Source organism: Schistocerca cancellata, chromosome 11 (genome assembly GCF_023864275.1).
Source record: "Schistocerca cancellata isolate TAMUIC-IGC-003103 chromosome 11, iqSchCanc2.1, whole genome shotgun sequence".
NCBI lineage: Eukaryota > Metazoa > Arthropoda > Insecta > Orthoptera > Acrididae > Schistocerca > Schistocerca cancellata.
Genome location: NC_064636.1, coordinates 117,347,661 through 117,362,929, shown reverse-complemented (window position 1 = coordinate 117,362,929; position 15,269 = coordinate 117,347,661). Strand labels below are relative to the sequence as shown.

At 43.6% G+C, this 15,269-nt stretch overlaps 1 protein-coding gene across 1 annotated transcript in view; it reads right to left on the bottom strand.

The window, feature by feature from the left end:
* Positions 1 to 15,269, bottom strand: part of LOC126108298 (uncharacterized) — a 535,066-nt gene that overhangs the window by 160,937 nt on the left and 358,860 nt on the right. Inside the window, exon 16 of the mRNA XM_049913520.1 lies at positions 1,907 to 1,977. Coding sequence (XP_049769477.1) covers positions 1,907 to 1,977 — 71 coding nt within the window. The remainder of the gene's footprint in view (positions 1 to 1,906; positions 1,978 to 15,269) is intronic.

Genomic DNA, 15,269 nt, shown 5'->3' with positions numbered 1-15,269 from the left:
CCTTTTTCGTACGTTTTCATACGACTTGACGCGTTGTTCAGCGAGAGAGTCTCCCAGTCCCAGTGATGCAAACAGATGATTATAGGACGGAGGCAAGTCTAGAGAGTAAGCCGCATGCCCTAGTACTTCCCAACTGAACGCTTCGATCGTTTCCCTGACTCGTTTTGCTGTGTGTGATGGGGCATCATCATGGAGCAATATGGCTTTGTGTTGCCTTTTTCCATATTCCGGTCGTTTTTCAGGTAATGCTCGAATTGAAACATCCATTTGCTGTTGGTAGCGATCAGTGTTAACGGTCTCACGAGGTTTTAGCTTCTCATAACAGACGACAGCCTTCTGATAGCACCAAACACAGAGCATTGTCTTCTTTCCAAATCGATTTGGTCTTGCAGTGGATGTTGATGGTTTGCCTGGATTAACCCATGATTTACGACGCTTAGGATTCTCAAAATATATCCATTTTTCATCATCTGTCACTATTCGATGGAGAAATGACTATTTTGAATCTACCGAACAAAATTTCGCAAGGGATTTTCGAATTGTTAGCTTTCATTCAATTAATGCGGAACCCATTTTCCCACTTTCTGCACTTTTCCCATAGCTTTCAGCCGAAGATAAACGGCTTTCTGCGTCACATTCAGTTATTCCGCGAGTTTCTGTTTGAGTATCATCTTCATCCAATAAGACCCTGCAATTCGTTGTCTTCGAACTTTCACGGTCGTTTCCCGGACTCGTCGCTTCTCATATCAAGATCACCACTTTTGAAATTTTTGAACCACTCCGAACACTGAGCTTTTCCAAGAGCACGTTCGCCGAAAGCTTCGACAAGCATTCGATGCTATTCTGCAGCAGTTTTCTCCAAATGATGACAGAAAACCAACGCTGTCTGCAAATCGTAGTTCGTAGGCACAAAACTCGACATCTTGACGGGCTTGACACAGACACCGATTTGTGGAAGTTGGGTTACTGTGTTTTGACATTCGTCGTCAGCCATTACAGGAAGCAGATGGCATTGCAGACACGTTCTCACAGGATCTACACTGACGGCTAGCACCATCTATAGGGAAATTCCGGTTTCATACTTCTACACCTGGTACACTATGAAAAGCATCATAAATCTGTATTAAGTGATAATCATGGATGAAACTGTGTTCTTTGAAAGCTACAAAGCAATTAAAATGATGATAATTCATAAATATAACAAAAATTATAGATATACAGGGCGTCCCATTTATCTTGACTACCCTAAATAACTTTTGTCCACATGCAAATTACAAAATGCTTCAAGCAAATTTTCTTTAGCTGTCAGGGGACATCAATCAGCAAGATTGCCTTCGTTGTAGCTGTTTCTTTTTTTTCGAAGATATGAACAGCAATATGACTTTTTTAAATGACGCCTTGTATTTTTTATTCGGTGTAGAGCATTAACATTATACATTAATTTAACGACCCTGTCACATCAATGTAATGACACTTACTAAATTTCTTTTTCAGAGGTTTAAAACAAATTTTATTTTGCACAGCAGTGAAAACTTTGTAAGCAGGAGGCAACGATAGGAAGAATTTTGTGTGTGGAAGCACACGTGTACAATTGGTTTCAATGATGTACCCTGCTGTGAATGCCACAAGACAGAAATATGTGATGAATAACTATGCATTTAGCTGTCCTAATTCTGACATGCAGATACATGTCTTTTGGTCTGTCATGTATCTACTAGTTCATGAGAAACAGTACTTTTACTGCCATTATTTACAATGACCTATTTGTCGAGATCTGAAGATCTTAACTTTGATTACCGAAACCAGTTGTCTGGAATAAATGTTATTATTAGCGGTCTTGGTAAAGAAGTTTGTCTTCACTGATATAAGTTGTGGTTTATTCAACAGATGTTAGATGTATACTTACAGACCATTCCAAGAGAACACTAGTTTGATCTACATCTCTTGCAGAAAATTTGTAGTCACCTCGTACGGGATCTATAAAAGGAAAAGAAAATTAAAAAGAAGCATCATTAAAAAATTACAAGTTTGAGACTGCACACTGTTCATAAGATTATCATTATAACGAAGAATACAGTAATTGTTATTGTGATGCGTAACTCTAAAGGGATAGAAAAAAAAAAGGGATTAAAATTTAGAAACTATAGTCGTGTCAAATGCCTATTAGAATACGATGACAGTGACGAATGCAGTAACTTTTATTGTCAAACAACAGACTGAGTAAAGTGCGGAATCGTGAACTGACTAACGGTATAGTATTGAAAGTAGGGCTCACAAGCTAGCATTGTACAAACAGATTGTTGAAGAGAGCAGTGCGATAAATAATACCACTGATAAACACCTGGACATTGCTTCCTTTGTAAACTTTTAAATGTGACATCCACTCCAAAAATGTAACAAGGATTAAACTACGTCTGCCTTTAGAAGTGGAATGAAGAGGAATCTGGAATGTTAATAACCGGCTAGCGCAGTGACGTAGTAAACAAGTGACAAACGACGTAAACTACATGACGAGTATAGCGACATATAATTGTCGATGGTTTGAAACATAAGCCACAAATACCGTTTTGATTACGAGAATTTACTGCATCTGGAAATTTTAGTTCAAATTACAACTATTATGATGGATCACATACAAAAAGGTAAACATTTCTTGTAAATAAAGCAAATCACAAATCGTAAAGACCAGTTCAACAACTGTAATAGGCATCACGACCCATCGAATGAACTAAAAATTCGTTGATAGAATGAAGGCTTTCATGGCCAAATGATATTGCTGCCGGTAAACCTTTCGCGATATGAGGTCGTGGTCCACAAAAACCTCCTTTTCCTAACGTATCGTCCAGAAGTCCGTTGGGCATCTTCTGAACTTTTACTAAAAATCTAACAGATCAGATCGGAAAGATTTTACAGAAACAGGAAATTAGACCGGTTTTTAGACCAACAAAGGAAAGGTCTGTGAAGATAAACGCTCTCCTCTGTTAGCATTGGCAGATATAAATGGCGCGTACATGTTGGAAAGTTTATAATTGTAAAGACCGAGAGACGCGGGTAAAGAAACACAAAAGTCTTTTCCGAGTAGGGGAAATAGACAAATCGGCTGTAGCAGAGCATGGTCTTCAGCCAGCCAGGAAGTCACGAAGCGAAGTCTTCTGAAAGTAAAATATTATGTACGGCGATAAACTATTATCCACGGCCATCTAAATGTATTAACGAAGGGATAATTTCAATAGGAAATAAGAGACCATATAACTTAGCGACTAGCGATCAGTGGCTCTCCAGAATCAGCGAACAGTTATTTATCATTGACTAAACGACAATAGATAGTTAAGTATTGTCTTTGACAAAGATCGTCTCCGCTTATCATGTGTAACTCCGATCGTGCCCCTTTCCTACACTACATATGTCGCTCCTAGACGCCCGACCAGCCAGTCGGCAAAACTCACCGGAGGCACAAAGCCTCCAGCGCAGTTCTGGACGAAACGTTTGGGGCTGTGTTTGAACACGACTCGAACTGTTCGAATAGTTAACGTCACAGTTCGATAAATCTCGGATTCTGTTCGAGATTTTCATCAACCAGCGATCTACTGACTTTTGTTTGTACTATCACGATATGTCTTAGCGTTTTTAATGCGCTGTGGGTTTTAGTAATAAAAATAACTGCAAAATATCGACTGAAATCGCAGCTCATGCGTGACAACGGCAACAAATAAATAAAAATATTAATTATGATTCTGTCCAATTCTTGAGCTTTCGCTTATTTCTCCCCCCCCCCCCCCCCCAAATCTAGTGTAATATCTCCAAGACAGATCTCGCCGCTGTAATTCACTCTCTCGAGGAAAATTACTGTCACTTTTTTACTACGAAATTCGTTTGTTCGGCATTCAATTACTGACCAATGGTCTAAACTGTTCGATCTGAATGTTGCCTTCTTGTGTTCAAACCGATTAAATCCGGTAAAGTTTTTATGTGCTATTGTAATATGTGAACAGGGACTCATTTACTAATTTAAATCATATAATTAACGCTTCTCATAAACAAATAAAATATTATACTGGGTTCAGTCAAGTAATATTTTCTGGAAGACAATGTCTGTAACCTTCGCTTAAAATCAGTATAAATGTATCTACTTCCTTACATAGCGATACTTTACGGGAACTCATATTCTAAATTTGTTTAAACACGATAGGAGTTTGTGCAGTGGTAGGATTTGAAGCAGCTTCCTCCAGTGTTTCAGGAAATTGTCTAATTTTAAGCAGAGCCACATCTTATTGTTGTGCTAGTCCGGAGTTTCTTGCGAATATCTTGCACTCGCGCCGCGCTACTCAAATGTCAAGTGATTGTTCGAGCTGCGGCTCAGGGTGAACAGTGTGTCGCCGGCAGAAATGCATAACGCTGGTCTTGGCAGCCGAAAACTGAAAACCATGCGCTACAACCCAAGACTGCGCCTTGTGGATAGCGCCCTGCCGCTGACGTTCAGCAGCTGCAATGCCATTAGAGCTATAGTATAGGCAAAAGTCGTCAGCATACAAGGACGCTGAGACAGACGTTCCCACCGCCGCAGCGAGCCCGTTAACTGCTATTAAAAACAGGCAGACACTTAAAACAGATCCCTGTGGCATTCTGTTCTCCTGAACTCGGGAGGAACTATGAGAGGCCGCGACTTGCAATCAGAATGTACGATGCGCCAGAAAATTGCGTATGAAAATCGGCAGCGGACCCGGAGGACCCCAATGACGAAGTGTAGAGAGGATGTGATGGCACCTTGTAGTATCGTACGCCTTCTGCATGTCGAAAAAGATAGCGACCAGGTGTTGACGGCGGGCAAAGGCCGTACTGGTTACGTCGCACTCCTTCCCCATTCTACACAATGGCAGCACGCTCACTGGTACCACATGCGACGTGTGTGAGTCTGAGCAGCAGTCATTCCTCGCCAGGTAACACTGCTATTGCCTGGGTGGGTTTATATCGATAACAGGTCGGTGATCGTAGTGTTGGGGATCATCAGCGTATACTCCGAATACAAACACTGGTTTAATTCCTCCTACTTTCGACACATCTTTAAGGAGAGGTTTACTATCTTTTGGTTCAAAAAATCATTTCTTTTTAAATTGCATTTTTGGATCCATGAAAGAGTTTAGAATCCACTCCTGAAAAGGTTTTTCCGAATACGGAACGCAAAAGTTTGTTATTCGTGGTTGAACAAAAAAAAATGCACCTGTCTGACATCGGCCTTTTTCACGCATCAGTTTTTTCGAGAATTTCGACTTTCTAGCCCCGAAAAAGTATTCTATGTGTTTGTCCATGACTGCAGCTTATAAAGTGATCAAGGAGCTTACGACGTGCTAAGGCGTGGCAATCCGACGGCATTCCAATTCGTTGGAACAGATGAAGAAGGCCATTTGGGCAACATATTTCCAAAATTGTTCGACGGATGACCACCCAAAAAACCAAAATTATCCGGCTGGGGAAACTAGGTGGTGCAAGTGGCGCACTGCAGGGGCTACTCGATATCTGCAAGAATATCAACACCACCAGCCGCTCTCCAAAGAAGTTCAAATAGTGATTCACCCGATCTACGAGGCCCTTACAGAGGACGAGTTATTGTACCGGTGCTTGGGGGGAAACACACGAAATTCAAATGAAAGTTTGAACGCGTGTGTTTGGAAGTTAGCCCCCGATCATTTGCATTCTGGTGCGAAGACTGTGGAGACTGCGACTTTATTGGCAGTGAGCAGCTTCAACGAAGGGTGTTCAGTAATTCTGCAGACCACGAAAACGATGGACGTCACCCTGGAACTCTATTCGACGCAGTTCGCCAAGCATTCGGACGACCACCGGATTCGAGCGGTCGAAAACCGCTGTCACCGGCCGTACGAGCGGATCTGGAGCAGCGCAGGATGGCCCAGATAGAGCAGAACGCCCTCTATGAGGGAGAGGAAGGACTAGTTTATGAACCCGGAATAACAGATTGAACGTACGTAGCATTATATTGCATTTATATGTAGTCAAACTTCAAACGCGTTTTTCTCGAAATGACTTTTTTTTATCGAGCGGTATGGTAACTTCAAATCTACTGAACCGATTAACATGATTCTTTACATCCGACGAAGCTAACTAAATTGTCTAGGGGTTGTACCAGTTTTATTCCGATCCATCAACTACTAATATTTTTATTTGGTTGACGAAGTCGAAAATCGATTAAAAACCCTATTTTTTCAAATGGCCGCCATTTTGTTTCCTACGGTCCAAATAACTTAAGAGAGGAGCTACACGTAAAGAATCTTATGTACTTCGCTAACATCAACTCAATTTTGTTTTCAGATGAGCCGGCTCACCTGTGACATACCGCGTGTGGGGATCAACATCGAAATTTTGTTTAGTTCCGACGGCACTTTCGCCGTTGCTGTTCGACATTTCCAGTCGGAAAAATTTCAGTTTGTAGAGGAAACATCAATGACCACTGTGACCATATTTGACATTGATATCTTTAACACATCCTAAGAACAAAATTCTCAAAGAACATGCTTTTTTCGTGGCAAAGATAGTAAACGTCCCCTTAAGCAATACAAGAGGAAAACCAATAATCTTGCGATAAATGAACCAACTGCAATGGCAAGCATTCGGGCACAGACAAGTCATCCACACATTATTACCGTGGGCGAAATCATATAACAATCCTGAATTTATCTTTCCTGTCAAGTTTGTGATTATCGGTTTTTGATTTATTTATATTCTGTTTTTATTTAGCGGTAGCTTGGTTTAGCTTCGACTTTGAAGTGTATTCATTATCGCTCGCGGTAGAAATTGTAAATGAAACCTGAAGATAGCTGAAACAGCAGCGATTGTCGAGAGCTTTCAGCACGCAGCTACAAAACTGTTACGATTTACGATAACCTAAAAACTAATGAGACTCTTTAATTTCACTTGTAGAACCTTAGAGCCTGTAACAGTGCAACGCAGTGCACAAGTGAAAGGTGGGTGTCCAACTGATCACGTACGAAATTCACAGCAATAATCACGCGTTAACGCTCTTATCGCTGTACTGGCCGCGTCTCCGTATTCACCAGGGAGCATCCAAAAATAATTTTCTGAATCTCCTATAGCCGTATTCGGCGTCTACAATATCAGGCAGATCACTTTTGGTTGACAAGAAATACTCTTCACTTTTAAGCTTAAACTACTGTATTGACGTAGCTATTGCATTCGTTTGTTTGCAAAATATCATCAGTTTGACACAATTAACGTCGCACAACAGGCACATTAACATCGACAGACTATAATAGCTACCGCAACAATAGCCTCAAATTCCCAATCAGACTAACACGATACAGCGCCCGCTGTCTTTCGCGTCAAGATAAGAGTGATGATAATATAATGGTTGCATTCTATTCCGCGGTCACAGAGCATAAGTCAAAGATTTTTCTCCGCGCATCGAAACATGTATATAACGCAACAATAAAAAAAAAAACACATTTATTTAACGGAAAAATTGGCATATTAGAATGATGCCGAAACCAGCAAAAGCCCTAAAGAATTCCCAGCTCATACTGATATCGTATTACCTCCAATAGCTGACAAACGTTTTGAAGCCATAACTAACAAAATAAAACAGCTTGCAGAAGACAACAGCATCATTTGGGCATATTACACTCAAAAACCAAAGACACAGGTACACCTGCTTAATACTGTGTAGGGCACGTGCAAGCATGCAGAATTGCCGCAACATGACGTGGCATGGACTCGACTAATGTCTGAAGTAGTGCTGGAGGGAACTGACTCCATGAATCCTGCAGAGCTGTCCATAAATCCGTAAGAATACGACGGGGTGGAGGAGACCTCTCCAGAACAGCACGTTTCCAAGGCATCCCAGATATGCTCAATAATGTTCATGTCTGGGGCGTTTGGCGACCAGCAAAAGTGTTTACACTCAAATTAGTGTTCCTGGAGCCACTCTGTAGCTCTGTTGAACGTGTGGGGTGTCGCATTGTCCTGCTGCAATTGCCCAAGTGCGTCGGAATGCACATTGGACATGAATGGATGCAGGTGATCAGACAGGATGCTTACGTATGTGTCACATGTCAGAGTCATATCTAGACATCAGGGGTCCCATATCACTCCAACTGCACATGCCCCACACCATTACAGAGCATCCACCATCTTCAACAGTCCCCTGCTGACATGCAGGGTCCATGGATTCATGACATTGTCTCCATATCCGTACACGTCCATCCGCTCGATACAATTTGAAACGAGACTCGTCCGACCACGCAACATGTTTCCAGTCATGAACAGTGCAATGTCGGTGTTCATGGGCCCAGCTCTGTGTCGTGATCAAGGGTACACGAGTGCGCCTTCGGCTCCGAAAGCCCCTATCGATGATGTTTCGTTAAATGGTTTGCAAGGTGACACTTGCTGATGGCAAAGCACTGAAATCTGCAGCAATTTGCGGAAGGGTTGAACTTCTGTCACGCTGAACAATTCTACTCAGCGGTCGTTGGTGCCGTACTTGTAGGATCTTTTTCCGGATGCAGCGATGTCGATTACCGGATTCCTGATATTCACGGTACACTCGTGAAAGGATTGCACGGAAAAATCCCTACTTCATCGCTACTTCGGATATGCTGTGTCCCAACGCTCGTGCGCCGATTATAATGCCAAGTGCAAAGTCACTAAAATCTTGATAACCTGCCACAATAACCGATCTAACAACTGCGCCAGACACTTGCTGTCTTATATAGGCGTTGCCTACTGCAGCGCCGTATTCTGCCTGTTTACATATCTCTGTATATAAATACCCAAGCCTATACCAGTTTCTTTTGCGCTTCACTGTAGAATGATTTCGAAATCTGGAAAACCCAAAAGCAACCCCATCTCATACCGACGTCCTATTACTCTCAATAACAGACAAACCTTTTGAAGCAATAACTATCAGGCAACAAGTGCTTACAGGAGAGAACAGCACTATACCATATGAAGAAGTTCACTTCAGAAACAGTGACTGTGCCGCTAATCCACTATTAAGAGTAACTAACAAAGCAGGAGAAGCCTGCAACTTAGCAGATGTGACAGCTGCCTTCCGTATAGACATGGAAATCTCCATTGACAAGGTAATAGCATACGACTTCAAACCTGAAATAGTACTATTAAGAGGTAACCTCATTGGAAATAGATGGGTAGTAGTTCAGGCTCAAAAATCATCGTATTTCATAAATCCGGAGTCCCCCAGGGTCCCATCATCACCCCGCTGTTATAAACGACGTGTGAAGCTCACATCCCAAGACCCAGGTGATGCAATAAAGATATTGCTTACTGGTGACATGGGGCCGGCTACAATGCAGTCAGTGAAGAGACAAATTCGAAACATGATTCGGTAAACCAAGTGAGATGGCGCAGCGGTTAGCACACTGGACTCGCATTCGGGAGGGCGACGGTTCAATCCCGCGTCCGGCCATCCTGATTTAGGTTTTCCGTGATTTCCCTAAATCGCTCCAGGCAAATGCCAGGATGGTTCCTTTGAAAGGACACAGCCGACTTCCTTCCCAGTCCTTCCCTAATCTAATGAGACCGATGACCTACCTGTTTGGTCTCTTTCCCCAAACAACCGAACCCAACCCATGATTGGTAAATGGAGAATCCAACAAAAAGTCAACTTATCCTATTCACAAATGAAAAACTTACTAATTGCCAGCAACAGGTCCCCCAAAAACTCAACGTTCGACTTTGCGAACAAAAAATTAATGCTTCAAAAATGGTTCAAATGGCTCTGAGCATTATGGGTCTTAACATCTGAGGTCACCAGTCCCCTAGAACTTAGAACTAGTTAAACCTAACTAACCTAGGGACATCACACACATCCATACCCGTGGCAGGATTCGAACCTGCGACCGTAGCGGTTTCGTGGTTGCAGACTGAAGCGCCTAGAACCGTTCGGCCACACCGGCCAGCTCACACCAGATATACCCGCAGCAAACACTTCACACATTACTAACTTGCACTAGTTATTCGTACCACCTTTAGAAGGAATCGCCAGAGCGCTGTTCAATTAGGAAGTGCCCGGTTCCTCGGCGTGGCGCTGCTTAAATAGTTCTCAAATGATGGCGCTGGATCTAGAAGGTGTTTGCATCGTCGACACGGGATACGCAACATGCAACGCCATATGTGAGACGACCTTGTTAACATAAACTTGTTGACGTAAATAAAACTGACTGAAACTGCATTTACATGTTGCGCTAACAGATGGAGTTACTTCAGTGCTTGAGCCAAGCTCGTTACAGAATTTTTCAAAATTGGGACAAAAATTGGGTATCGTCGGGATGTCGGGACAAGAAGGTTCATATCGGTGACGGTCCCGATACATCGCATATCGGGACGGATGACAACAACCTTAGGTAGGGGTCATGCACAACCGGGCTGCGAGCTGTGATGTCACTGTGGATCCAGCCCGCCTCCCCCACCACACCACACTGCACTGAAGATAATAGGCACCCAGCGCACATATGTTTAGCTCATTCTCAGGTATGAATGTAATCGAGATTTTCCAAATTTTGGTATATTATTATAATTATTACTATCATAAAATTTATATTAGTTACAGTATCTTTTTCTATAGTTGATGAAATGCTAGAGTAAAGCTTCCAAAGGATGTCAACCTGTTTCACCGTCTCGGATGGGATTGCTTCTTTACCTGTGGGAAGACGCTCACAAAACCTAAGGCCACATAGCCCTGTAGTATGGAGAAACCTCCTATGTCAGTCTAAACTCTTTAACTGTGTTGACAGGCTCTCTGGAAAATTATGATACAACTTTTTTTACTTTCTTCGTTTTCTGTCTTTGTTCAGTTTCAGTTTGAAGTTTTTTTCTTGCTGATAGCACTCATTCTAATGAAAGTGCGTGTCCATATGAAACACATTAAAACAAAGAGAAATCTTTGCAAGAAGGGCAATGTGAAGTTGCAACCTTTGGAATATCTTCAAATGACGAATAGTACACAGAAATTTCACAATCATTTATTGTTGGCAGTCAGAAATAGAGCCCTGAATCACTTTTTGAACAAGTTTTCATTTGAGTTACTCATCACTAAATCGACAGATACGATGCTGCAAATCTCAGTTCTTTTGCATAAGGTTTTTTACTTCTGTTTCTATAATTTCTAATTGTTGGCATACGCAAATGTTTTTGCATTCACAACAGCTTTTGTTTTCACAGTTAACGTTTAGTCTAGTAATAATTTCTTCATTAGTTGGTAATCAGCTTACCTGTAAAAAATATCTTCTACCTTTTTACCTTGGCTTCGTTTTTGTGCCCAAATACTTCAAACATTATTTGGCTCATTACTACTCTCTAAATCAGTACCGAAGTGTGCTGGATTTAGAGTTGCAACAGCATCAATCTTCAACTTGCGATTCGAACAAATATTCCAATCCATTTCATAATACTAATCAGTAAAAGCACTGAGCAGATATGAGCATTCTCAACTGTGGCATAACTCTACACTCTGTCGCCAGTCAGTAATGACACTTCACAGTGCCGGAAACACTCTTGTTTTCGCTTGTAAACGCAATTACAACAGAATACGCCCCGGCAACTGCGAGCTACTGAGCGCTGGTTGGGTTCACTCTGACGTCAGTGGCGCAGCTCACTGTTGGGCATGCAGCTCGTCACCCCTACTGCGTTTTCTGGTATCTGCAGTCAACGCCTTTCATCTACTCGAACCCTCGAGCTCCGGCTGTCGCGCCAGACCAACGATGCTGGTAGCAGTTGCCAGCAGGGCAGCCGGACCAGCACAGCGGGCACCCACGTGCACTGCGAGAGACCTGCGCTGGTGATGGCCGAAACCTGATGTTATGAACCAGCTGCAGGGGAGTTTGCTAACACAGTGCCAGGTACACTGACCAGCCGCAACATTACGACCACCGACCCACTATGGATATAAACCCGTCCAGGCGACAGGATCATCACTTAGCAAAGAATTATTGCTAGTCAGACACACGTATGGAGTGAGTGTGTTTTCTGTGTGTAGAATAAGGAAGACACACAATGTGTCTGAGCTTGACCAAGGTCAGACTGTGAAAGACTCGGCACGAGCATTTTGGAAAATGCACACTTTGTCGGATGTTCGTCAGACGTTAAAGCTGGGCAGAGTACAAGTGTGTCTCAACTTACAGTGCATCGAACACTCCCAACGATGGACCTCCACAGCTGACGAACCCTACATGTGCCAATGTTAATGACTGAAATGGGCGCACGACCACCTGCGCTGGATTTTGACGCATGGTCAGACCATTGCACGGTATGATGAATGCTGATACCTTCTTCACTTTACCAATAGGAGAGGGCAGATTCTGTCATCTTCCAGGGGAACAGCTCCTCGACATCTGTACTGTGGGATAAAGATAAACTGGCGACGGCTCCATTATGCTCTGTGGAGAATTGTTATGGGAATCAATGGGTTCAGTGGAGCTTGCGCAAGGCACCATGGCGCTCAAGGAGTATCGTACACTGCGTGCAGACTTATGCCCCTTCATGACGATCATGGCCAGGAGTATGATGGGAGTCATTCGAGGAACACTATGGCGAGTTCCAATTGATATGCTCCCTCCCCCCCCCCCCCACCCCCAACTTGCCTGAACTCGATCGAACACATCTAGGATGCGATTGAATATCGCGATAGTGCCCAGCGTTCCCCTACCTAGGATTATGTGAATTAGGTGATTTGTGTGCACAGGTGTGCGGCAACTTCCTCCATGGCCCCATTGCTTCTACATGCCAAACTGTCACAGCTGTTATCCATGCCAGAGGTGGACATACAAGCAATTAGAGAGGTGGTCATAATGTTTTGGCTGGTCAATCTAGCTTCCATATTTAATCACATCGTCTGCATTTTGGTTTAATTGATAGGGGACAGTGTCAGTACACGATGTTGCATCATACTACCATAATTTGCTAATTGTTATTTTATATTGTGACTGATCCTTAAGAGAAATTTTTCTATTGGGCTTTTTCCTTATAATACGTTGCTGCTTTTCACAGTAAGGTACTCTCCATACATGGTCTACTACACTGAAGAGCCAAAGGACCTGGTATACCTGCCTAACAACGTGAAGGGCCACCACGAGCATTCAGGAGTGCCAGAATACGACGTGGCAATGACATGACTAATGTCTGAAATAGTGCTGGATGCAACTGACACAGTGTATCCTGTAGGGCTGTCCATAATTCCATATGAGAATGGGGGGAGGGGGGAGAGATCTCTTCTGAACAGTATGTTGCAAGACATCCCAGATATGGTCAATAATATTCATGTCTGGGGTGTCTGGTGGCGAGCGGAAGTGTTTAAATTCAGAAGAGTGTTCCTGGAGCCAATATTCCCGATGTGTGAGGTGTCGCATTGTCCTGTTGGAATTGCCCAAGTCGTTCGGAATACACAGTGGACATGAATGGATACAGGTAATCAGACAGGATGCTTACATAAGTGTCACCTGTCAGAGTCATAACTAGACGTATCAGGGATCCCATATCACTCCAACTGCACATGCCTCACACATTACACAGCCTTCACCAGCTTGAGCAGTCCCATGTCAACCAGCAGGGCCTTGGATTAATGACGTCTCCATACCCGTACACGTCGATACAATTTGAAACGAGGCGCGTATAACCACACAACATGTTTCCAGTCATCAACAGTGGAATTTCGATGTTGTCTGGCCCAGATGACATGTAAAACCATCTGTCATGCAGTCATCATGGTTACACGAGAAGACCTTCGGCTCCAAAAGCCCATATCGATTGAATGGTTTGCACGTTGACACTTGTTGCTGGCCCAGCATTGAAATGTGCAGTAATTTGCGGATGGGTTGCACTTCTGTCACGAACGATTCTCTTTAGTCGTCATGGGTCCCGTTCTAGCAGGATATTTTTCCGGCCGCAGCGATGTCGGAGATCTGATGTTTTACTGGATTCCTGATATTCACGGTACACTTGTGAGATGGTCGTACAGCAAAATTCCCATTGCTCGTGCGCCGACCACTACATCACGTCCCAACTCACTTAAATCCTGGTAACCTGCCAGTGTAGCAGCAGTAACCGGTCTAACAACTGCGCCAGGCTCTTGTTGCCTTGTATTGGCATTGCCGACTGCAGCGCCGTATTCGGCCTATTTACATTTCTTTCTATTCGAATATGCATGCCTATACCAGTTTCTCTGGCGCTTCAGTATAACACGACGAGATGGGTCAATCGCACTACCGAGACCAGTCCTGAGAAGATCAACACCTCATCCAAATGGCATTGCAGGACAGATATGCGTCCTTGCCTCTGACGCAACGGTGGAACAGTGGAACATATCGTACGCTTTCGGGAGTGACAGCCCGTCGCCGTTTATTTCCACATTGGTTACGTGCGCATCATGACTTCGCTGCCTGTGTGTGACGAATGTGCAGAAACAACCCTGAGGCGAGTTTTGTATGGAACGGCGTCACTGGACACTGGAATGGACTCAGATAGTATTTTTGGACGAATCCAGGTTCTGCTTGTTTGAGTATGATTGACCGCATTTTGGTTCGCTACAGACAGGGGGAGGATCACTGTGAATGCATTCGCACAATACATAGAGAGCCAACTCGAGACCTTATGGTGTCGAGGGCTACTGGGTACAGCGACAAATCACTATTGGTGTGTGTCTGTGGCACTGTGACCCTTGTGACTGACGTGAATTACGTAGCCATACCCTCTCTGCACAACAGTCCAGACTCCATTTTTCAGCAAGACAATGCACGACCACATGTTACTGGAGGAAATGTGCCTTCGTGGTGTCACAGGAGGCCAGCCTTTTGGTCTAGCTCGCAAGATTACCAGTCGCCCATCGAAAATGTGTGGAATATGGTAGCCGGCCATTGTGGCTGAGCGGTTCTAGGCACTTCAATCTGGAACCGCGCGACCGCTACAGTCGCAAGTTCGAATCCTTCCACGGGCATGAATGTGTGTGATGTCCTTAGGTTAGTTAGGTTTAAGTAGCTCTAAGTTGTAGTCGACTGATGACCGCAGATGTTAGGTCCCATAGTGCTGAGAGCCATTTGAACCACTTTTTTGGGATATGCTGCAATGCCAACCACCACAGACGAACCAGGTGAATGCAGCATGGATGGCTATAGCATAGGACCCTATTTGCGCCATATACGTGTTGATGCCATCACGCATGGAACCAGGTATCAGTGCCCACGGTGGATACATGCTGAACTGAGGAGACTAAAATGCTAATCATTTCTACA